The 24,888-nt window shown below is 54.8% G+C and overlaps 1 protein-coding gene across 11 annotated transcripts in view; it reads right to left on the minus strand.

Moving 5' to 3' along the window:
• Nucleotides 1–24,888, minus strand: part of MAN2B2 (mannosidase alpha class 2B member 2) — a 46,263-nt gene that overhangs the window by 16,100 nt on the left and 5,275 nt on the right. For 2 of the 11 annotated variants that reach the window (XM_065544751.2, XM_065544750.2), the window contains 9 exons: nt 17,941–18,113; nt 15,946–16,061; nt 12,807–12,984; nt 11,333–11,531; nt 8,839–9,029; nt 7,789–7,945; nt 5,709–5,842; nt 1,188–1,462; nt 400–501 (listed from right to left, as the gene is read on the minus strand). In XM_065544751.2, the coding sequence (XP_065400823.1) occupies nt 400–501; nt 1,188–1,462; nt 5,709–5,842; nt 7,789–7,945; nt 8,839–9,029; nt 11,333–11,531; nt 12,807–12,984; nt 15,946–16,061; nt 17,941–18,113 (1,525 nt within the window). Of the gene's footprint in view, nt 1–399; nt 575–1,187; nt 1,463–5,708; nt 5,843–7,788; nt 7,946–8,838; nt 9,030–11,332; nt 11,532–12,806; nt 12,985–15,945; nt 16,062–17,231; nt 17,350–17,940; nt 18,114–24,888 lie in introns of those variants that run through there. The other 9 variants (XM_065544753.2, XM_074039390.1, XM_074039389.1 and 6 more) reach the window with 7 other exon arrangements.

Raw genomic sequence — 24,888 nt, forward strand, 5'->3', positions numbered from 1 at the left:
TGCCCTAAGGGGCATTTACAGAGGGGGCGTGGGGCCTGAGCGAGGAAGGGGCAGGGCACATTCTGCCTCTCCCAGCCTAACCTGGCAGGCTCGGACCGTGCTGGGCCTTCCCCCATTTCTGCAGCTCCTCTGCCCAACTGCCCCCTTGCCAGCCACCCATGCTGGCTGCTGTCACCCCTGCACCTGCCCCGCTCTCCCTCAGGATCCACTAGGGGAAGATGAGGACGGACCTGACTGGGGCCCCATTCCCAGAGAAGTTCTGGAGCTCTGTGGGCAGGGAGCTGTGACAGTGACCTTGAGCTGGGATCCCCTGACACCCACCTCGGTACAAACGCCCCTCTCCCTCCTTCTCTCCCTCCTCTTCTTCCATCTCCCCTCTGCCCCTTCCTGTCCCCTCACTTTCTGCCATGTGCTCCTCTCGGTTGGGAGGCCACGTCAGGAGACGAGGTGGGTGTTCTGGCAGAGGCAGCTGGGCCTGATGAAGACTGCACCGGACGTGGCCTAGGAAGGACAAACCGGCCACGAGGTCTTTCTTGGGAGGTCAGCTGCCCACTCTGATGTCCACAAATAGCTGCTGAATGAATGAATGAATGAATGAATGGGAGGTTGGCTGAGTGGATGGAGAGATGAACGGGTAGGTACATAGGTGGGTGGGTAGATGGATGGATGATGAATGGGTGGGTAGGTAGATGGATGGATGGATGGGTAAACGGGTGGGTGGATGGATAAATGGGTGGATGGATGGATGGATGGATAACTGGGTGGGTAGATAAGTGGGTGGGTGAATAGTTGGGTAAGTAGACAGGTGGGTGGGTGGGACTAGATGATTTTGAAAGTCCCTTCCTGCTTTAAAGACAGTATCACTATTTACTGAATAGAGATTTTATGTTTCTCTAAATTAAAAAAAAAGTGGATAACAATATTTCTTTTTTTTCTCAGAGTGAGTCCCTCAGTGCTCCTTTTTTTCTATGGATCAACAGCCCTGGAATGAAAAAGTATACGAAAGCCTTTCCTGCACTGACCCAGGCTCACGCTTCTAGAATTAAAGATCACAATAGCAGGAAGGGGTTTCACTACCATCTGTCCTTCCCCAGGCAAGTGAGCAAATGGAGAATCCAGGTAGGGATCTGACATAGGCAGGGTCCTGGCATGCCTGTGCCTCAGAGACAGCAATGGCTGCACCTTACCTCTCCCAGATGCTGTGCATCAGGTTGGTATCCTGGTCGAGCAGCACAATGTAGCAGTCGTTTGCCACAGGCACCAAGCGCCTGCCCGCAGGGCTGGTGCGTCTCCTCCGCCTGCGGCCAAATTGAAGCGTGCTGGCCACAGTGGCAGCTGGTTCCTGGGTGCCCTCTTGGGCCCCTGCAGTGGGTCTGATGCTGTAGTGCCGATAACTGAGGCCTGGGATTGTGGTCAGGATAAGCAGGTCATAGGCAGAAGGGGTCTCTGTTGAGTTCTGGATCTGCGAGGCCAGCGGGATGAGACTTGTAACTGTCAGTTCACACACCTTCTGGAATGGGGTGCTCACTACCTGCTGAGGCAGCAGTGTCTTTCCATCTCTCGGACCCTTCCTGCCCCCGGTTCTGGCCTTCTCTTCTTGCACCCCCACAAACCACATCAGTCCTGGGAGAACCCTTCAGCGACCTGAAGATAGCTGGTTCTTGGGTCTCCAAAGCTTCTCTTACTCTCAGCTCCTGAACACCCCCAGCTCCTTTAATCATCCTTCATCAACCAAAGTGATGACTTCCAAAACCAAACCCAAATCCACTGACCCCTTCTGGAACCTGAGATCCATGAATACAGCTTCGTGCTTGATGCCTCCACCTGGATGTCCACAGCTGACCTCACCAGCTACCCCATCCCACCCACACCTGCTCCCCACAGCATCCCCATCCAACGATGGCCCTTCCAGCAGCTACCCTGCACCTTCTGCTCCTCGCTGTCCAGCTTTCTCCACCCCTACCCCCTAGTCATCCCATCCGTCAGTCACTCCCTTTCCCCATCCCCCACCCTCCAGCCACTCCCACCCACCACCAAGGCCCCCCACTGCCTTTGTGAGGCCTCTCATCTCCCTTCCCTGTGGCCTCTGCCTGGTCACAGCTGCTGTGGCCCCTCCCTAGGTAACTGCCCAGCATCTGCACTGCTGTTCCCATATCCACTCCTGTGCCCACCAACCCATCCACTGCAGCAACCAGAGTGAGCTTTTCGAGACCTTTGTCTGCTGCAATCGGGGAAGGAAGCCTCCTCTGGGACTAGCCTCCTCCCTGCGGCATCCTTGCTCTCTCCTCTGGCCCCTGGGGCTCTAGCATCACCAACCCTTCCTTCCTGACTCTCCTGCCCTTTCCTGCTTCTGAGCCTGTGCCACGCTGTGCCCTCCACCTGGACTACCTTCTCCTGGGAGGGGCCATACCCCGATCTTCTCATCCCCACGTGGAGGGACTTTTCCAGGTTAACTCTCCTGGCCTCTGCTCACCTCTGAGGTGTCTGATTTGGGGAGGGAGGCTGCAGGAGGGTACTGTACCCCCTCAGTTCCTGTGCCCCAGTGGGGAGGCCTTTTGGGGGGCCCTATTAGCAAGCTCAATAATGGTGTACACACCCCCCAACCCAGCCTTTATCCCAAATACAGCAGACACCTGTCCCCTGTCTGCCTGATCCCGCATTGATGCGGCCTGGCCCACCTAGTGAAAATGTGTCCCGAGCCCTGCAACTTGCTCTAGTGCCTGCCTCCCTCACAGTGGTCATGGTCTATCATATTCCGTATTTCTCTTATTTTACTTATCACCTATCTCCCCTACTGGAACAGATGCCCCAGGCGGTGGGATTTGTGTCTGTTTGGTTAGTACACCATCCCCAGCGCCCAGAACAGGGGCTGACAGAGAGTAGGAGCTCTGGAAATGTATATTGAAGGAATCTACTCTTAACAGATGCTGCATCTGAGTGGGGAAGGGGTGTGTGTGGGGGTCTGCTCAGACCTATACCCTCCCCTCGCCTCTCCGTGCTGGACAAACTCCTCCTCGGTCTCAGTTCCAGCCGAGGGCCCCTCCCCTGGCTCCTGAGCCACCACTCCACCCTGTCACCATCCACGTCTGTGTCCTGAGATAGGGCCTGGCCTCGTACAGGTCCAGGGGCCCAGCACCCAGCCTAGGGCCGGGCCCAGGATGGGCATTCGGGAGCTTTGCTGAGTGAATGAGTGATGGCAGCCCCTCCCCCACCTCCCCGAGAACGCTCAGCTGGGCGGCGTGTCTGGCGCCCTCTGGAACCGGAGTTGGCCTGGCCCATGTGGGGTGTCTGGGTGGTATGGAGAGAGGCAGTCCGGCCCCATCCCTAACGTCGGCGCCTCCATTAAAGCACCCCTTTAAGATTCCTGAAGGCTTTCCCACATGCCGGGGTGGAAATTCCTATTAGATCACAAATATTCCCAAAGGCAGGGAAGTGAGGGAAAGCTTCCCACATGTGAGGCCTTTCTAGGGATCAGCCCATACAAGGGGGCCCAGCGAACAGGTGTGTGAACAGGCTTGGTGTGGTGGCTCATGCCTGTAATTCCAGCTCTTTGGGAGGCCGAGTTGGGAGGATTGCTTGAGGCCAGGAGTTTGAGACCAGCCTGGGCAACATAGTGAGACCCTGCCGCTACCAAAAAACGAACAAAAAAATGAGCCATGTGTGGTGGTGTACACCTGTGGCCAGCCTGGGAGGTCGAGGCTGCAGTGAGCTGTGACTGTACCACTGCACTCCAGCCCGCATGACAGAGTGAAATTTTGTCTCAAAAAAAAAAAAAAAAAAACCAAGGAAAATTGACACTAAAAATTGTTTTAAAAAGTGTAAGCAGGGCACAACAGTTGAGCGGTTAATGCCACCTCCTGACTCCCACTCAGCATGAGTGATGCCACAGACTGAATGTCTGTGTCCCCTCAAATGGCTGACGTCCGGATTCCAAGTTGTCACTTAGGAGGTGGGGCCTTGGGGAGGTAATTAGGTCAGGAGGGTGTGGCCCTCAAGAATGGGATTAGTGCCCTCATACAAAAGACCTCAGAGAGCTCCCTCAGCCTCTTTTGCCATGTGAGGACACATAGGAAGATGGCAACCAGGAAGAGGCCCTCACCAGAACTGGGCCATGCTGGCACCTTGATCTTGGAATTCCTGCCTCCAGAACTGTGAGAAATAAATGTCTGTCATTTAAGCCACGTAGTCTATGATAGTTTGTCATAGCAGCCCAAGCAGGCTGAGACAGATGAGGCCCTTATCTCCCGTAGCGTGACCCCATTAGTGCTGGGCACAATGCCGGGCCTGGGTGCAGGGGAAGGCTCAGCTCAAGGCTGGTGGGGCTTGAATGTGGAGCCTGCTCTACCTCTCCCTCGCTGGGGGACTTTGACCAGTCCCTTAGTCTCAGCAGGCCTCCGAGTACATGAGGGGATGACAGGGATGATGACACAGATGGCCCTCGACTTTGGCCACATTGGATGCCCCAAGCCCAGTATCAGTCCGCTGGGTGGATCCAACTGCCCTCAACGGCTGTGGGTCCCTGGGTGAGGTCTTCCTACAAGGGCAGGCTGTCACACTTTCACTCGAACCACGGCTTCGATTGACCAAGGAAGGTTTGGAGGTTGGGAGTTTGCCATCTCCCAGCTGTGTGACCTCAGGGACTCTGTGGTACAGTAAACATAGATAGATTTGGTCTTTGTCTGCAGCTCTTGCCACAGAGCTCCTAAAACCACTGGAACTTCCTGAGTGATAGGAGTGTCTTCTAAAGTTCATAACAAGCCCCTTCCAACCTTATCTGAACTTATGCTGTTGAGATGCCTTCTGGCAAGGCCCATAGGTGGCTTCAGGATGGAGCTGCTCCCAAGGAAGTGAGCCCGGGTTAGAGGGCTGGGATGCTAGGCCCTCCCTGCCTCCACCTCGCCAGTGCTCCCCGCAGCTGTCCCTGAGTTGTACCCTTTCTTTCTTCTTTTTTTTTTTTTTTGAGATGGAGTCTCACTCTTGTTGCTTAGGCTGGAGTGCAGTGGCGCGATCTCAGCTCACTGCAACCTCCACCTTCCAGGTTAAAGTGATTCTCCCGCCTCAGCCTCCTGAGCAGCTGGGATTACCACCGTGCGCCACCATGCCTGGCTAATTTTTGTACTTTTAGTTGGATACAGGGTTTCACCATGTTGGCCAGGCTGGTCTCGAACTCCTGACCTTGGGTGATCCACCCACTTCAGCCTCCCAAAGTGCTGGGATTACAGGTGTGAGCCACCAAGCCCAGCTAGTTGTACCCTTTCTAACAAAACTGTTATCGTAAGTATGGCACTTGCTTGAGTTCTGTGAGTTGTTCTAATGAATTATCAAACGTGTGTGTGTGTGTATCACGGGAACCCTGAAATTCAGTTAGCAGGACACAAGTGTAGTAGTCCGGGAACCCCATTTGTGGCTGGTGTCTGAAATTAGGGGTCTTGTGAGATTGAGCCCCTAACTTATGGGGTCTGTGCTTACTCCAGTTACTCAGTTCAGGAATGAATTGATTTTAGGACACTCAGTTGGTGTCAGAAAAGTGGAGAATTGGGTGGTGTTGGGAAGAAAAATCGCACTTTGCTTCTCTGAGCCTCAGTTTCCTCTTCTGTAAAACAAAGGCAATAAGGCCTCCCTTGCAGGGTCAGAAGAGACAGTGTGCCCGGCCCAGAGCGGATTCCGCAAGCAGCCAAGGCCCCTGCGGCAGGATTTCGTGTCCATACCTGTGAGGGCACTGGGTGGCCCGCCTCATCTGTGACGCGGACTCCAGGGAAACCAACAGTCAGGGTGACGACGGTGGTGACCGTCCAGGCCAGCGGGTTGTAGACCGAGGCGAAATGTCCTGCAGGCCCTGCACCTGCACACAGAGAAGACGCTTTGTGCCATGCGACTCACCTTCTGGAATGGGGTGCTTGCTGGGTGCCCCTCAGCATGAGGGAAACTGAGGCAGGTGAGACGCAGCCCTCCAGAACTCCCAGGGGAGCCGAGAAGGGGGCAGGCAAACAGGTGTTTCCCACAGACACAGCGTGGGCTACGTTCTGCAGTCTGGCTTCCAGGGCAGGGCAGGCGGAGGGGCTCGCAACACAAGGTGTCCGTGTTGCCCTGGAGAACTGAGGTTCTATTTGCTCCTCACGCATCTCTATCAGCCTGTTTTACTAATGAGCAAACAGGTCCAGCGAAGTACAGCCACCTGCCCAAGGTGACCCAGCTTCTAAGGCCTGGCTCCAAAGCTTTGAGTGCTGGGCACTGTGAGCCACCAGAGAATTCTCTGGAGCCCAGAGGGTCAAGTCCATCGCCTAGCCTGGCACTTGAGGGCCCTGTGATGAGGACCTGGCCTGTTTTCTGTTGCGTCCTACCAGCTAGTGTGTATGAGCTTTGGCCACGCCTGAGAACTCCCAGATCCCTGAACCCAGCACATACTTCCAGCCTCCCTCCCCCTGCCTGGGCTGTTCCCTCTGCCGGGGACACCTTTCCTGGCCTTCTCTACCTATTCACAGCTTGGGAAGCCTCTCCTGTGTGTCCACTGGAATGACAGCTCCTCAAAAGGCCCCACCTGGCACCGAAGCCAGACCCCAGCTGACAGCTCCCATTCTGCCACTGTCTATTCCAGCTGGCTGGTGTTCCTGAGGCCGGGGGCCTTCCAGAGCCTGCAGGTTGGATGGGATTACACACACACAGAGACAGGAGGGCAAGGGCATGTCAGGTGCTAGGGCAGTGGGCAGGCCAGAGCTGGGACACTAAGAAGTCCAAGGCAGTCAGGTGCGGTGGCTCTTGCCTGTGATCCCAGCATTTTGATAGACCAAGGTGGGAGGACCACTTGAGCCCAGGAGTTAGAGACCATCTTGGCAACATGGTGAGACTCTGTCTCTCCAAAAAAAGTAAATAAATAAAACAATGAGCCAGGTGTGGTGGTGCATGCCTGTAGTCCTAGCTACTTGGGAGGCTAAGGCAGGAGGATCGCTCAAGCCCAGGAGTTTAAGGCAGCAGTGACCCCATGATTGGCACCACTGCACTCCAGTCTGGGTGACAGAGCGAGACCCTATCTCAGAAAACAAAAAACAAGAAGGAAGTGCAAGATGACCAAGTGCAGGCTGTGGGTGGGACCTGGGGGCCTGTGCACAGAAAAGTCTCATGGGGGCGGAGGGCCGCCAATCTGTCTTCATTTGTCCAGGATCTTCCCAGTTTGGAAACCCCTCAGTCCCAGGCACACTGGCACGTGATCAGTCACTCTACACATGGGAAACCTCAGTCAAAGAGGTTGGTCCCACAGCTGCCCTGCTGTGATCTCAGTCAAGTGGAATTTGGGAGGGAGTGCTGGGAGCCAGGAAGGGACCAGGTCCCTGAGGACACTGGCGTACTCTCTGCAAGGCTGGGCAGCACCGGGTTCAGGTTCAATCCCTGCTCTGCTCCTTCCTACCCAAGTGGCCCTGGGCTAGCATATAACTTGAGTCTGTTTCCTCGGCTGTAAAATGAGGACAGTAACCATTCCTATTTTGTACAGATTTTGTGAGGCATTAAATTCAATACTGCACGAAGGGTATTTTGAGCTTAGTAAATGCTCAAAACATGTTAGCTGCTATTTCTGGCTCTTCTTGTAACATCACCAACCCTTCCTCATTGCACGGATGAGCAAACAGAGGCTGGGAGGACTGAAGCCACCTGTCCGAGCTCTCCCCATGGGGAAGGGCGACACGGGCAATGTGGACTCAGAGTCTGAAGCTGGGGTCATCGAGCCCCTCCCCTGACGCCCTCAGGCTCTCCCTTCATAAAGGGGCCACAGCCTCCCTGCAGGTCCTGGCTCACCCGAGCTGGCCGCCGTGGGTGCCTGGGGCTGGAGCTTGTCTAGGACGATGGAGGCCATCAGCTTGCGCACGCCCAGCATCCCCGAGGCCAGGTGCGTCACGTACATGTCTCTCACCTTGGGAGACTCAGTCCCAGTGATGGCATCATGGTGCTGGACCTGCAGCAACCCCCGGGGGGAGGAAGAACAGGATCAGGACCTGACTCTGCGAGGCACCTACAAGGCACCTACTAGGTGCTGGCTCTCATTCTGGTTTGCCAGGTGCCAGTGGAGAAGCAGGGAGTCCCCGCCATTTCACAGAAGAGGGAACTGAGGCCAAGAAAGGCTGAGGAGCTTGCCCAGCTTTTCCTGCCCTTGTGGGAACTCATTGTCCCCCATCTCTGGACCCCCTGCTCTGACGGACCCTAAAGTCACCTGATTTCTCCCACAACACAATGACATGTTCTGCCAGCAGTTCCTTTTGGGGAACTGTTACAGTGTCATGGCTGGTGCGACCCTTTTTTGGATAGGTGACTGAGGACAAGTTACAGGCTGTCTTGGGTCTGTTTTCCCATCAGTAGATAGGGGATGGGTGGAGACGGACACTGGTGAACTGGCTATTCAGTAGCCACTGCTCCGAGCAGCCCGTGCACACCAGCACATCCAGTTGCCCCACCGTCCTCCTGAGCAAGCTCGTTGTTCTCATTGTACAGGAAGGAATTAGGTCTCGGATGGGTGTGGGAATCACGTGCCTGACGTCACACAGCTGAGCCGAGATTTGGATGCAGGCAGGGCTGTCGGACACAAATGCCACTCCACCTTGTCCTTTATCCCTCTTGCTAAACTGCTACAAAGCTTAATGAGGCCACCAGCTGGATGGATCAGGCTGTGGTCCCAGCCCTGGCCTGGGTTCACCATGCACCGGTCTTGTAACCAAAGGGAACCTCAGTTTCCCCTCTGTAACGTGGGGCCTCTAGTGCCCCAGGGCTGGGAGGATTGGCTAGGACAAGGGAGGGGAGGTGCGCAGCATGGGGGGGTTCCAATCCTGCCACTGTGGCTAAGTGTGGTGTTACCTCGGAGACGGCCCAGCGAAGCTGCTGGAGCTGCTGCAGGGCCCAGGCGGGGTCCAGATGCCCATGGGGGGCCGGCCACATGTAGCGCGTGAACATGGACTCCCCGGCATACAACAAGGCACTGGCTCGCCGGGCCAGCCCCTTCAGTGCGCTGCGGGACGTGTAGAAGCCCGTCCATGCCTGGAATGGTTCTGGGAGACAATGGAAGACAGTGAGCTTGAGACAGCCTGACTCAGAAGTCTGCTAAGCTCCAGCTCTGGAAGAGCTGAGAAGCTGGGGCTGCAGAGGCAGCCTCTGCCAGGATCACCCAAGGAGGCGGGCTGGGCAGGCAGTGAGCCCAGGGCTTGCGGCTCCCAATTCAGGGCTCCTCCCATAGCCAGACTAGGAACTGCCCAGAAAGCCCTGGGTAGGCCCTGGGCAGGGCAGGAGAGGCAGGCTGCACTGGGGCAGGTGGGGTGGGGTGCTGAAGGATGGTGATCGGAGGCAAGCCCAGGGTGCCTAGGAAACACAGGACAGCTGTGTGAGCAAAGGGCCTGGGAGACCCAGCGGGGAAGACAAGGAGCCAGGTGGGCAGGACCCTGCTGAGAAGGGCCTTGACCACACAGAGGCCTTCATGTGTGACGTGGGCATGGGGAGGCCAGGACAGGCATGCGTTTCAGCAGGGATTCTCTGGGCGTCCCGCGAGGATGGATGGTAGGAGGCAGCAAGGGCTCAGAGTCCCCAGGGAGCCACTGTCCTGATGCAAGACAGAGAGGATGAGGATGGCCAGGGCCCATGCAGGAGGCAGGAGGGCTGAACCCTTCCAGGGAGTAGCTGTCTGTCTCAGAAGGGAGCTTCCTATTGCTTCTGCTTTCCTGCTCCTTGGGGTCTGGGATGTGCCCAGATTGGCCTTGATTCCTTGTTCTTCCCCCACTGGTCCTGGACCAGACTGGGAGGGGTGGTCCCATGGCCCAGGGGACAGGCCATAGCCTGTGGGTCAGATGGGGTCCTCCACAGCTTTGCAGCCATGTTGAGAGTGGGTGGTGAGGCCTGATTCCATTCAGTCTGGCAGGGGCTCCACAGCCTCAGCGATCACCACCACACCATGCCCGCCTGAACACCACGCCCACCTGGACAGAGCCACATCCAACTTGACTGGGGCATATCCCTACCCGCTAGATGTAGCCACATGCACAGTCACTACCCCACCCACCTCACCATTAGCCATGCCCACATTAACATATCTCCTCCTGCCCTGATTAGAACCACACCCACATCCGTGGACATCCCCCAACCCCTGTGTGTAGCCCCACCTGCCTCCAACATGGTGTCAACAGCAGGGGCTGGAGACTATGCAGCTCCACTGGTCACCATGCAAACCCAGAGACTGGGGCCCAGAGAGGCAGGACTAACCCAGGTCATGGGTGAGTCAAGGCAGTGCCCAGGCCAGAATGAGCCCTGCAGTTGGAGTCCATCTGTGGCATCTCTTTGGAAGGGAAATGTTATGGTTTGAATACCCCTCTAAAACCCATGTTAAAATTTAATTGCCATTGTGACTATATTAAGAGGTGGGATGCTTAAGAGGAGATTAGGCCACGAAGGCTCTGCCCTCATGAACAGATTAATGTCATTGTCATGGGACTGGGATTGTTAGAAAAGCAAGTTCAACCCCCTTGTCTGGCCATTCTTTTGCACTTAGCCTTCAGCCACGGGTGATGCAGCAAGAAGGCCCTCTCTAGACACCAGCCCTCCACCTTGGACTTCCTAGCCTCTACACCTGTAAGCCAAAGAAATTTTGTTTCCTTATCAATGATCCATTCTGTGTTATTCTGTTATAGCAGCACCCAAAGGGATAGGACACCGGCTGAGCCCAGCCTCTGTGCTGGGCAGGAGGCTGAGAGCGCTTCCTCTCTTTGAATTTTCACAGCAACCCTATCTATGGACAAGGCACCACAAATGTCCCCCTTTGGAGACAGGGTGGTTTCATGACTTGCACACGGCCAGGGAGTAGAGGCTCACTCACAGCCAGCCCTCTTAGCTCTCAGGCTGTGTTGCTGGTGGCCAGCCCGGTTCTGGCCTGAGGACACAGGCAGGATGCACAGGAGGTGCCCAGTAATGACTATGCAGTAATGACTGAGCCTGAGTCAGCCTCAGCATCAGGAAAAGCTTCCTAGAGGAGGTTTATGTGGAACTCATGCAGGAAGAGAAGGTGGCGGAGGCCGCTCCCAGCAAGAGGCACCACCTGTGCAAAGGCCAGAGGCAGGAAACTGCATGTGTGGGCAATGATGAGAGGCTGAACGCTGTGGGAACCAGGGGGTGCATGCGGTGGCCAGGACGTCCAGGTGGAGTGAGCAGGTGGGGGCCAGTCTCTGCCCCTGCGCCCCACACAGGACCTGCCTGGCACCCCTGCAGGGCTTGGAGAGCAGTGCTGAGCAGACACTGAGGTGGGCAGAGGGTACGTGGACTATACTCTCCCTGCCACCAAACTACCACCCCAGACCCTGGAAGCCTGTACCTGTGGAATAGGGCAGGAAGTCGTGGTGGTCGCGGATACGCCAGGTGACATTGAGAGCGTGCAGGGCACGGAAGTAGTCGCCCAGTGTGGCGTACTGCACTGAGACACCGAGCTCGGCAGCATGGCTGTTGATGTGGTCCAGCAGTGGGTCCATGTTGGCGAACTGCACTGAGGCATTGAAGAACTGCTTGTCACATCCCTGTGGGGACACGGGAGCAACACCCTGTGCTGTGGGAGCAGGATGCTCGCCTAGCGGGGGTGGGCTCATCACCGCCCCCCACCGGCCGCCCTCCCAGTCTTCAAAGTGGCCAACAGGGGCCCCAGACCAGCTCCCATAGCAGAACTTCCTGGGCATCTTGGTTTTTTTTTTTTTTTCTTTTTGAGACGGAGTCTCACTCTGTCACCCAGGCTGGAGTGCAGTGGCTTGATCTCAGCTCATGCAACCTCCGCCTCCGGGTTCAAGCGATTCTTCTGCCTCAGCCTCCCTGAGTAGTTGGGATTACAGGCACGCACCACCACACCTGGCTAATTTTTATATTTTTAGTAGAGACAGGGTTTTACCATGTTGGCCAGGCTGGTTCTGAACTCCTGACCTCAGGTGATCTGCCTGCCTTGGCCTCCCCCAAAGTGCTGGGATTACAGGTGTGAGCCACAGCGCTCAGCCCTGGGCATCTCTTAAGGCCCATCAGTGTTAGTATTTATCCAAATCATTATAATTAATGATTATTAATTATTAGAATATAATGATTAATAACAACAATAATAACCATGACTCAGTTACTGACCTTAAGCTTGCCTTCAAAAGGGCAGTCATGGATTAAGAAGGCAGGCTCTGGGGCTGGCCTGACTGGGTCTGAACGCAAATTCCACCCCTTCCTAGCCACCCTGCTAAGGAACTCTGTGGCCTCAGGAAAATTCCTTAACCTCTCTGGCCCTTGGTTCCCTCAACTGTGAAACAGATACCAGCCTGCTTCCCAGGCTCAGTGGTGCAAATTAGACGGATAAGACAAATATATCCCGTGGGGCAGCGCCCAGCACACAGCAGGTACTCACTAAAGGTTAGCTGTGATGATGGCCACGACGTGCCGGGCACCGGCCTCCTGGGAACGCGCCACCTCTCACCAAGCCTATGAAGCCTGCTGCCACCCTCCCCTTTTGCAGCGGAGGCAACTAAAGCTCAGTGGACTCTAAGGCATGCAGTGCCTGAGCCGGGAGCCAGGCTTCCAGCCCAGGCGGGGAGGAGAGCAGAGTGGGAGCTGGAGAGGCCAGTGCGGGTGAGGGTGCTTCTCCAGGTGGGGGAGGGGCTGGTAGAGTGGGAGAGGCCCAGGGGTCTGCAGGGAAGGAGGAGGAGTCACTGGGCTGAGCATGGCCGCCTAGCCGGATCTGGATAGGGTGGCCCTGGGTGCACGGGCCAGGGCTTGCACGGTGCTCCTTGGGCTGTGTTGAGGGCACAGGGCCTGGGACTCCGCCTTACCCAGGGCCAGAGGACGTGGGGTGTCTGGAACCAGGCGGCCCTCTGCTTCACGTTGGCCACCAGAGCCTCAGCATAGAGGTTGATGTTGGCTGGGGTGACGGGTTCACTCATGTTGGGGTACACCCCATCTGGGGGAGGCTTGGGGAAGACGGCCACGCCATTCCAGTAAAATCCTGACCTGTGCGAGGGCAGAAAGTTAGGGGAGAAGACGCGAGCTCTGTGGACAGCCAGGGCTCATACCCAAGTCCCACATTCTCCCAGTCTTGGCACCTTGGCGCATCATTTCACCCAGAGCCTGAATTCCCCCACTCCATGACTGATGGTGGGCCACAGATTTGTTTGCTCATTCACGCAGGCCAACTTCTTGCCCATCAGACCCCGGGTCCCAGGACCCCAAAGAGGCCGGGGCCCTGGTGAGGCAAGTGAGGCTCTGGCCTAGGGCACAAAATTTATGGGGGTGCTTCAAATCTCAGTAGTTGAGATAAATGATATTTTAATGCAGTACTTTAAAAAATGAAAATTAATGCAAAAAACCCATGAGGAACAAAATGTCAGAGTTTTAAATAAAGACAGGCTCAGTATTTAACATCTTTCTCTGTTTGCCTTAGGCTGGGGGTGTGGAGAACCCCCAGTTAGTTAAGTGCCTTCCTTGCTCACACTGTGCAGCCTCGGGGTAACAGCCGTGGAACCCTTGTCTGGAGCTCTCCAACCTGGGCAGCCCCTTCCAGCAATCCCACCTCTGTTTCTTTTACAGACAGGGTCTCGCTCTGTTGCCCAGGCCGGAGTGCAGTGATATGATCATGGCTCACTGCAGCCTCGAACTCCTGGGCTCAGGCCATCGCCTCAGCCTTCCCAGGAGCTGGGACTACCACCATGTTCGACTTATTTTTAAATTTTGTGTAGAGATGAGGTCTTGCTCTGTGGCCCAGGCTGGTCTCAAATTCCTGGTCTCAAGCAGTCCTCCCACCTCGGCCTCTCAAAGCATTGGGATCAGAGTCATCAGCCACCAGCAGTCATCTCTAGCCTCACCAAGCTTTAGTCTCCCTGGTAGACTGCGGAGCGGGTTGTTGTGAGGATTAAATGCAAGTCATTTATGGAAAGGAGCTAGAAACAGTGCCGGGCACAGAGGAGGGCTGACAAGCGGCAGGGACCGCTAATGAATCCCGGCCGGTGTTCTTCACTGCCTCTGCCTTGCCCGTTGTCTTTCCTCTTCCAAGACAGGCTAAGCACCTGGCCAGGGCAGAGCGTGGATTTGAACCCAGGACTGTCTGACTGCACAGAGACCAAGGCTGGCTGCTGCCACCATGTAGAGGCTGCGGAGCCGGTGGTCTCAATCCATCGCTGGCTCTACCATTTCTGCCAGCTGTGGGACCTGGGGTGGGCTGCCGTGCCTCGGTTTCTCCTTCTGTAAGATGGAGCACTCACAACATCTCGGTCAGGGGATCGCTGCGAGGGTCTATGAGGTATCACAGGGAGAATACTCGGAACAGGCCCTGGCTCATGGTGGGTGCTCGAAACAGCGAGCCAGGAACGTGCATGTGGGCTCACTGCCTACCCTCTCTGCCCCCAGGGGGTCCTGGTCCATGGCTCCATACTCCTGGTCCCCACTCAGTCTTCACCCAAAGCCTTCTGGGGAAGAAGGTGTACAGCGAGGCTAAAATCCCATGTGCTTCTTGACATCTGAGCCTTGAAGGCCCCCAGGGGTCTAGGAGTCCCCTGCTGTCACCTGATAGCTTCCACCAGCAGAAAAGTCCTCTTGTCTAGCTCTTCCACTATCAGTCGGACCAGCTGCACCCCACCTGGTCCTCCACACAACAGTTTCCACCTCCCTGCCAGCTGGTGAAATTATTCAGATGAGCCACTCACGTCCTCTGCAGGAGCCGAGGGCACCTGCCCCCTTGCTGCTACACAGCTGCCCCTACGTGTTCAGTCTGCTCCACAGTGCACCCCCATGGGGCCTTGGCATGTGCGGTGTGAGCTGTGATTGTATGTGACAAACAGAAACTGCTGTGGATGTCACCTGTGCTGGGTAGGGTGGTGTGTATTCAACCATCTACCGTTTAGGGTGAGGACCCCTCCCTCACCACGGGGTGAATAGGAGGTGATTGGACAGGGGCAGCTCTGCAAGACAAGGATGTGCAGCGATGTATTCCCGGGGCTCTGCAGGCCCCTTCCCTCTCCCACTCTTCCAGGCTTTTTTTTTTTTGAGATGGAGTCTCATTCTGTCACCCAGGCTAGAGTGCAGTCACAGTCTTGGCTGACTGCAACCTTCACCTTGCGGGTTCAAGTGATTCTTCTGCCCCAGCCTCCTGAGTAGCTGAGATTACAGGCACTGCTGCCACGCCTGGCTAATTTTTGTATTTTTAGTAGAGACAGAGTTTTATCAGGTTGGCCAGGCTGGTCTCAAACTCCTGACCTCAAGTGACCCACCTGCCTCGGCCTCCCAAAGTGCTGGGATTACAGGCATGAGGCAGCGCACCCAGCGAAGATCTCATCCTTTAAACAATCCTCTGTTGGGACAGGGACTCATAACAAGAAGCAATTTGGAGTCACACAGAACTGGAGTCAAATCCTGCCTCCCCTACTTACCAGCTGGGTGACCCTGATCTGGTCACTTACCCTCTCTGAACCTCAGTTTCCACATCTCTAAAATGGGGTTGATAACCCCACCCACTCTGTTGGGGAGGCTTAAGAATGGGAAACCATGTGTGGAAATGCTTAAGGAGCTCTTGTCAAAAACTGCAGAATAGGGCTGGGCACGGTGGCTCATGCCTGTAATCCCAGCACTTTGGGAGGCCGAGGCAGGTGGATCATCTCAGGTCAGGAGTTTGAGACCAGCCTAGATAACATGGTAAAACTCCATCTCTACTAAAAAGACAAAAATTAGCTGGGTGTCGTGGTGGGCGCCTGTAATCCCAGCTACTCAGGAGGCTAAGGCAAAAGAATAGCTTGAATCCAGGAGGCGGAGGTTGCAGTGAGCCAAGATGGAGCCACTGCACTCCAGGCTGGACAACAGAGCAGAAACTCTTGTCTTAAACAAACAAACAAACAAACAAACAAAAACAAAACTGCAGAAGAGCTGCAGGGGCTGGGCAGACCCTGCTGTCAGATCCCAAAGGCACTGCGGAAGGGCACGTACCTATTGGAGAAAGGGATGTGGGACGGGGTGCAGTAGCTGTACTGGTCCATGATGTGCGTGAAGATTTCCTGCTGCTCTGAGAGGGTTGGGGACGCTCGCCACACGAACTGCAGCCCCTGCAAACCGAGGAGGGGAGTGAGGCTGGAGGGGCCACGTGGCTGCCCCAGCTCCACTTTCCTCAGCCCCATCTGGGTATCTCCTGCCTGTCCTCACCTCCGCCCTCCCTCAGTGGTTCAGGGATGAGATCTCCCCTGCCGTTTCCTGTCTAAGACTGGCTGTGGGATTTGCCCTCTGGAAGCCATGCTCATTCACCCCACGCACTCCTCAATGCAGGATTTTCTCTGCCAAAGCCTGTAGAATCAGCACCTTCTAACTCTGCTTGAATGCCCCCAGGTGCAGGAAGCTCATTACTTCTCACCAAGTGTGTAGTTTATTTTTTATTTTTTATTTTTATTTTTTGAGACAGAGTCTTACTCTGTCACCCAGGCTGGAGTGCAGTGGCATGATCTCGGCTCACTGAAACCTTCACCTCTTGGGTTCAAGTGACTGTCCTGCCTCAGCCTCCCGAGTAGCTGGGATTACAGGCGCCTGCTACCACGCCCGGCTAATTTTTGTATTTTTAGTAGAGACGGGGTTTCGCCATGTTGGCCAGGCTGGTCTCGAACTCTTGACCTCATGTGATCTGCCTGCCTCACTCAGCCTCCCAAAGGGCTGGGATTACAGGCGTGAGCCACTGTGCCCAGCCGGAAATGGGGTCTTTACAGAAGTAATCAAGTTAAAATGAGTTCATTAGGGTGGGTCCTAATACAATAGGATGGGTGTCCTTAGAAAAAGGGAAAATTGAGACACAGACATGCACACAGGGAAGATGATACGGGGCACTGGGAGAAGCGGGACATCCACAAGCCAAGGAGAGAGGCCTGGAGCAGCCCCTTCCCTCGCACCTTCAGAGTAAGCATGACCCTGCCGACACCTTGGCCCTGGATGTGCAGCCTCTAGAACCATGGGACAATATGTTCCTATTGCTTAAGTCACCAGTCTGTGGTCCTTTGTTATAGCAGCCCCAGCAAATGATGACACCATCCCATAAGGTTGCTGTGAGGGTTAAAAGAAATGCAGGATGAAGGTGGGCACCAGTGGCTCCCGCCTGTAATACCAGCACTTTGGGAGGCTGACGTGGGTGAATCGCTTGAGACCAGGAGTTTGAGACCTGCCTGGCCAACATGGTGAAACCCCGTCTCTACAAGAAACACACAAAAAATTTAGCTGGGCGTGGTGGTGCTCACCTGTAATCCCAGCTACTTGAGGGGCTGAGGTACAAGAATCGCTTGAACCCGGGAGGCAGAGTTTACAGTGAGCTGAGATTGTGCCACTGCATTCCAGGCTGGGCAACAGAGCAAGACCCTGTCTCAAAAAAAAAAAAAAAAAAAAAAAAAAAAAAAAAAAAAGGAAAGAAAGAAAAGAAAAAGAAATGAAGGATGAGTAGGGCCTGGTACCAGGCCTGACACTCCCAAGGGCACAACCGAAGACAGCATCTACCATGGTGGTTGTTGCTACTTAAGTCTTGTAATAGTTGCCCACACACCTGAAGAATCATAGCGTCTCTGCTAACTGTTCTCCCAGCTAAACACGCCCTGCCATTCCTCTGGTTGTCAACCCCTGCTTACTGAGTGCCATTCTGCTCTAGTCCCTGTGGGAGGCCCACAGAAGGGGTCAGCCCTGCCTCAGGCCCAGCTGATGGGGATAGGGGTCTGGAAGCAGGAGGCAGCCAAACTGTGCCTGCAGCTCTGTGAGAAGCTGGGTGTACAGGGAGGGGGGTCCTCCTGGTGGGGGAGATGACAAGAGCAAAGGTTAGGGGACAGCCCCGTGGTCTATGCAGCTGCCAAGAATTCCCGAACACTGTGGCATAGAGCAGCAGCTTTCTACCATGCTCTGATCCAAGGAAGGAAGGGAGGAGCAGTCGCTGGGCGGCAGCAGACGCGGCACACCACTCACCCGGGCCTCCTGCATGGCTGCCTTCAGGTCGTAGTCGATCCGGGAGCCGAGGTGGGCGTTGAAGCCCGCCAGCGCGAATAGGGTGGGGGTCGTGGCGGAGGCGCCAAATGGGTCAACGTGCCAGGAGAACTGTGGCCGGATCCCAAATGTTTCATAGAGAAACCCGTGTCCTTCTGCAAAGACAGCATCACCCTGCTGGTGCCTGGAGGGTGGGCCTGTGCCTCCCGGCCCCACGCTCACCCAGGGGAACCTGCCTGTCCAGTGGGTTGCAGTGCCAGCTACTGGGCCAGGCAAGGTCATGCTGAACCGCAGAGGTGAGGGTGTTAATTATTAACTTTTAATCATGGTGAAGTACATATAACATACAATTTACCACCTTAATCATTTCTAAGTGTACAGCTGAATAGTGCATTCACACCGTTATACAACCACCACCACCATCCCTTTCCAGAACGTTCTCCTCTTCCCAAATTGAAGCTCTTGTCCTCATTAAACACTAACTCCCTATGCCCCTCCCCAAGCCCCTAGCACCCCCATTCTACTCCCTGACTCCATGAATTTGACAACTCTAGATACCAGTGGAATCACACAGCATTAGTCCTTCTGTGACTGACGTATTTCACTCTGAGTAATGTCCTTAAGGTTCCTGCATGTTATAGCATGTGCAGGGGTGAGGATTTTTGTGTGAACTTAGATAGAGCACTGATTTTGATGATGCGATGGAGGTCTCGGACATCACCAACAATAAAAGGTTAAAAGTGAACTTCAAACCTAAGTGTGTGGTGGTTCAAAAGATGTCCAAGCCTAGCAATGTGGCTCATGCCTGTAATCCTGGCACTTTGGGAGGCTGAGGTGGGAGGACTGCTTGAGCCCAGGAGTTTGAGACCAGCCTGGGCAGTAGAGTGAGACCCCATCTCTACACATGCACACAAACTTAAAAAAAATTAGCCAGGCGTGGTGGCACATGTCTGTAGTCCCAGGTACTTGGGAGGCTGAGGTGGGAGGATCACTTGAGCTCAGGAGGTTGAGGCTGCAGTGAGCCGTGATCCCACCACTGCACTTCAGCCTGGGTGACAGAATGAGACTGTCTCAAACAAACAAACCAACAAACAAACAAAAAAGAAAAGACATCCATAAATCATTGCTACTTCTTCAAGAGATGAGGCTTAGGGCCTAGAGGGTGGCCAGACTCAGTGACTCACTTCTAACAAACATAAGGAGGCAGAAGTGCCTGTGTGTCCCCGAGGCGAGAAGGTGCAGGGCATGCAGCTTCTACTGTGGCCGCTCTTGCCTGCTGTCCTGGGTCACTGCTCTGGGAGGCCAGCTGCTGTGCCATGAGCAGTCACACGGCAACGAACCAAGGCCTCCTCTCACAGCCACAGAAGCCAGCCTGGAGTAGACCCTCCAGCCCCAGTCCAGCCCTCAGATGACACTGCCCCATCTGACTCCTTGATAGCAACTTCTCAAGAGGTCCTGAGCCAGAACCCCCTGGCTAAGCCACTCCTCAGCTCCTCACCCATAGGAGCTGTAGATTCAAAATGCTTGTTTTCAGAAGCCCCTGAGTTTGGGGGCAATTTACTACATAGAGATAGATCATGAATACAAAGGGCTCCATGCCAGAATCACCCAACCATTCATTTATTCATTTATTACTTAAGAGCCACCATAGTAAACCAGATATTGGGTTCAGTGGTGCAGGGAGAAAGAAAACCCCAGACTTGTATAAGGCATTGATTAATGTTCCCCAAGTCCTTCCCCGAAATATAATCTTTTAAACACCTTGAGAGATGGGTGTTACAATCCACACTTTAAGACTGCTGAACAACATCTCAGAGAACTCTCATAACTGATCTAGACTCAAACTGCCTTTCACTGATGAACTCGCAGTCCTGGGGACCCTGGCTGAGGCTCAGACGATGCCTGGGGTGTGGGGACTGAGCAGCGGTCAGACCCATGAGTAAGGCCAAGACAGGGCAGGGGGTGACTGTGGGAGGTGAGGGGTGGGGCTAGCGTCAGGTGCACAGCAGAGGTGACAGGGGATCAGAGGGAGCTTGGACTAGGATGTGGGTGGACGCTGTGCATGTGTAAGCAGAGAGGATGGAGAAGGAGGAGCCAGAGGGTCGGGGGAGCACAGGGGGAGTGCTAGCTGCAGGATGAAGGAGGGCAACAGCATTGCACTGAGAGGAGCCAGGAGCTCTGGAAGGTGCGGCCTCGCACCAGACAGGGCGGCCAGTGGGGGCAGGCTGACGGCTGCCAAGTCAGCACCCCTTCTTCACTGGCAGAACCTTCCCTCTGTTCAGGGGGCACCATGCCCAGCCTCAAGGGATGAATCACAGTTGATCTAAGCCAAATGTGGCACGCTCACTCCCTCTTGTCAGATATTTGTTCCCTCAGTCTGTCTGCCAGCTGGAGGAGCATTGTTAAGTAATGAACTGGGTGGGAGGCCATCGAGCTGAGCCGGCTCCAGGCCTCGGGTTCCTCCGTTAGCAAACCCAAATCCAACTCAGTGTAAACAGGAAAACAGAACTTAAGCTTGACCCATCGGAAACTGCCAACCAACCTCTAACGAGGGACTGTTCACTGTAGGCACATGCTTTCTTTGTCTTACTTTCAGGAGCACCTTATAGAAGTTTCTCCCTCATATGCCCTTAGTGGAGCCCTGAAGTGCTCACAGTCTAGTACTTCCTGATTCAGGAATCACTGTTGGTTCAAATGAATGCTAACATTTTAGCGTGTCTAAGTTTATCCAACAGAATAGACCATGGCTATAGAAAGCCCCCTCTCTTCCTTTTACTGCCTTGAATGTGGTGTCTGGTAACATGATGCCTGGAGCTATGGAAGCCATCTTGTGACCACAAGGGTAAGGACATGAGAATCACAGATATCAAGGTACTGCAGAACCAGTCTCAAACTATCCCCATCTTATTAAGTAAACAGTAAATGTTCTTAAGACTCAAGTCGCTTTGTTACAAGTAGTTAGACAAGCATGAGTCGGGCAGGCGAGGGCTCTTCCCCCACCCACTAGGAATGTTGGGTGATGGTTTGGCAATTATCACATTGCCTCTCTAAAAGTAACAAATTGGCAGCCAGCACTAGGGAGAGGGCATTTCCTGATGGTCCACACCTGTTGCACTAACGTGTTAATTGAATGCAGTGCCAGGGAGACACAACGTCCCAGGCACGTGGATTAAGAGACAAAATGGCGGAGTTTGACCTTCCAGGGGCACTCCACTGGAAAAGGGAAGAAAGCGTCAGATGGGCATGCGTGCAACTTCCTAAATACACTGCGTGTGCTTACCTCCCAAGGGTAAGGAGGTCACTGTGCGTGTGGGTAGCCCAGCCTAAGGGAAGGATCACAGGAAAGGGGACCAACCTATAAAGTCCTAGGATCAAGGATCAACACAGCACTTGACCTTCACGTGCCCACTTGGGACTCTTCCAAGCATACTTTCCTTTCTTTCTTGTTTTAAAGCCTTTTTAAATAAACTTCCACTTCTGCTCTGAAACATGCCTCAGTCTTGTTTTCTGCCTTATGCCCCTCAGTTGAATTCTTTCTTCTGAGGAGGCAAGAATTGAGGTTGCTGCAGACCTGTACAGATTAGCTGCTGGTAACTTGGGTACCTTCCATCAGTAACAGCTTTACTCAGGTTTTCTGGTCCTCTAGCAGAAAGCATTCCTGAGACTTCAGGGTGATTCATGACCAAAACTGTTAATTGGCCTCTGATACACATTTTGTCCTTCTTCCTTTTAGTATCAGAACCACACACTCCTTCTTGGTTTCAGCAGGGCACATGGACTCCCAGCCAGAGACTACATTCCCCAGCCTCCTTTGCAACTGGTAGAGATCACATGATACCACTTTGGCCAATGGGCTGTGAGCAAAATAACAGACTCTATTCCCCAGCAGTCCCTGCAGTTGAGAGAGGCCATGTGACTAAGTTCTGGCCAATGGAAATGTGAGGAGTGATATGGGCCGGTTCTAGGTCGCCTTTTACAAGTAAGCTGCCTGCCCTGGCTCCACCATTCCCTATCCCCTAGTTGCTGGAAGGACAACTGAGTGGGGTGAGCCAGCCTAGACTGCAACTCAGGCAGGAAACACTGTTGGGGATGGCTGAGCATCAAGATGGAAGCAACCTGGATCCCTGGGTCACTCCATGGAGCAGAGCCACCCAATCACCAGAGTGGCCTGCACTGCAGACTTCCACAGGAAAGAAACACACTTTCCTTCTTGTTGGAGTCACTTGGTCTCTGTTCAACCTGCTGAACCAATATCCTCACCAGCGTAATGACCAGGCCACAAGGAAGCTCACTAGCATGTGGAGGGCAGAGGCCAGGCTGCAGGGGCTGAGGGTGAAGTAGTGGGAGGTGTTGGGGTGTAAGGGGGTGGTGAGAATAAATGTCACTACAGCCTGAGCTGGAGGGGCTTGCTTTACAATCATGTTGAGATCAGGAGTTCAAGACTAGCCTGGGCAACATAGTGGACCCCATCTTAAAAAAAAAAGAAAAATTTGAAGAGACAATTTAAGTGTGTTTTTAATACTGCTGGGGGCCGGGCTTGGTGGCTAACGTCTGTAATCCTAGCATTTTGGGAGGCCAAGGTGGGCGGATCACTTGAAGTCAGGAGTTCAAGACCAGCCTGGCCAACATGGTGAAATCCCCATCTTTACTAAAAATATGAAAATTAGCTGGGCATAGTGGTGCATGCCTGTACTCCCGGCTACCCAGGAGGCTGAGGCATGAGAATTGCTTGAACCCACAAGGCAGAGATTGCAGTGAGCCGAGATTGCGCCACTGCACTCCAGCCTGAGTGACAGAGTGAGACTCTAACAACAACAACAACAACAACAACAATGACAACACTGCTGGAAGGAGGCAGACAGACAAGAGAAGGTGGAAGAGAGTCTGTGACACAGGAGAGGGATCGCTGATTGAGTGGGAGGGGAGTGGGGTTGGGGTACAGGGCTTAGAGCTTGGGTTTGAATGGCCAGGACAGCAGTGGTCATCCAGGATGGCCCAAGGTGTCTCCTTGACTCTCGCTTGGACCCTGTGCCTCTCAGCACCTCTGAGGCGGGAGCTGGGCTCTCTCCCCTCAGGATAGGGGCGGGGGGTTCTTTCCTTCTGGCACCTGCCACTCTGCTGGGCCTCCGCTAAACATCCCAGCTGGGAAGGTGTCCCCTCAGGGAGGGGCATGAAAGCTCTTACCCCCGGGGGCTGCTGCCCACACCCAGCTTTTCCCTGTCACTGCAGTGCTGGGAACAAATGCTTTTCCCCTCACTAGAAATGTCACATCTAAAATTAAGGTGGTGTTGGCGTGCCTGCCGGGAGCAGGAGTTGGGGAGGTAAAGGCTGGAAAGGTGAGCTCACGGGCAGGCCCGGCGTCCCAGGCCCTGGCAGGCAGCCAGGCGTGGGTCTTGGTTAAGGAGATGCTTTGGCACCCCAGTACCCCAAGAAGAAGGTTAGAGTCTAAAGGCTGCGCCAGCCTGATCCTGTCTTCCTTTGCTGTCCAGGGCCTGTCCCGAGGCAGGGGCTCCACCAAGGTGAGATGGAGATGAAGGGCCTGGAAGCAGTGAGGGGTGATCCAGCCTCTCTCACTCCAACGCATCTGAGAAAACCATCCCAATGTGGACATAATTCACAGCCAGAATGCCTGGCACATCTGAGATGGGCGGTCTGAAAAGGCCACCCAGAGAGTCCGATACACACACTCTTCCCCCGCCCTAGGGACTACAAGTTCAGGAAAGAGCCCAGGCCAGGCACACGTGGGCTTGAGCGCCAGTTCTGCTACCTACTGCATACAAACCCCGCACCTCTCTGTACCTCAGTTTCCTCATCTGTCAAATGGGGCTGTGAATAGTACCACCTGCTACCAGGCTGTTCTGAGGCAACTAAGAGCACGTGGGAAAGCGCTTGGCTCGGCCACGAGGGAGAGGGGCTCAGCCACAAGTAAACTTCCCGACTTGGCCGGGCTAGGGTAGGATCTGGGTCCCATCACTTAGCTGGTGGTGGGCACATTTTGATAGCATTTGAGCCTCAAACTTCTTTACGAATAAGCATTTGTAAGATTACCCATCTACCAGATTGCCCTGAGGACTGAAAAAAATACGTGTACATCTGGTACCTAGAACAAGGTGGTTATCATGAAAGGAACCCACGTGTCTGTCCCCTGAGAGCCCCATGAGCTTGGACAGGTTTGGAAATGGAGCCTCACAGCATCCGCTCTCTCTCGTGTCTCCGGGGGCTCTTCCTGCCCCAGAGCGACACAGCCTGAGGTTCCCTGGGGCTTCCAGTTGCCAGGGCAGACCTGCAGGGTCAGCACTGGGGTATCAGCAGTTAGACATGGTGGGCTGAGGCCAGAGGCGAGGTACCCCAGCGGTGGGTACCCTCAGGGCAGGACAGTTCAGCGCCCACCCCTTGCCCAGCCTTGCCCAGTGAGCAGTGCTCTGGGCCAGACCCTATGCTGGGTGCTGAGATGAGTCAGATGGGGGTCCCTGCCAGGGGCATCTGAGGTTCAGCGGTTAGGGGGGGAGGTGACACAGAACTGCAGAGACTCAGAGATTTCCCACGGGAGGGGCTTCTCAGCTATGTCTTGAGGAGGAGGGTGGAGAACGAGGGGGAGCACTGCGTGAAATGGCACAGGTGAGAAACAGCCCCAGAGCCTCCTCGCTGGTGCAGGGCAGGAGGCAGGTGGGGGACACGCCTACAGCGTCACATGTGCCCTGGCAGTGGGTCTGTGAGGGGGTGTGGGGGAAGTCTGTTGGGATGGATCCCTTGCCCATACTTCACACGGGGGAGTGAAAGAGCAGGGGCTGTGGAGTCAGGGAGCCACAGCAGGCGGCTGAGGGCAAGGTGCTCACTCTGAGCCTCGCTCTCCTCCCCTGTTACCTCTGGGCCTGTGAGGATGCATGGGGACAAGCAGGGGCTGAGCTCCTGGCCGCGGGAGGAGCTCTG

This window comes from Macaca fascicularis, chromosome 5 (genome assembly GCF_037993035.2).
Source record: "Macaca fascicularis isolate 582-1 chromosome 5, T2T-MFA8v1.1".
Classification (NCBI taxonomy): Eukaryota; Metazoa; Chordata; class Mammalia; order Primates; family Cercopithecidae; genus Macaca; species Macaca fascicularis.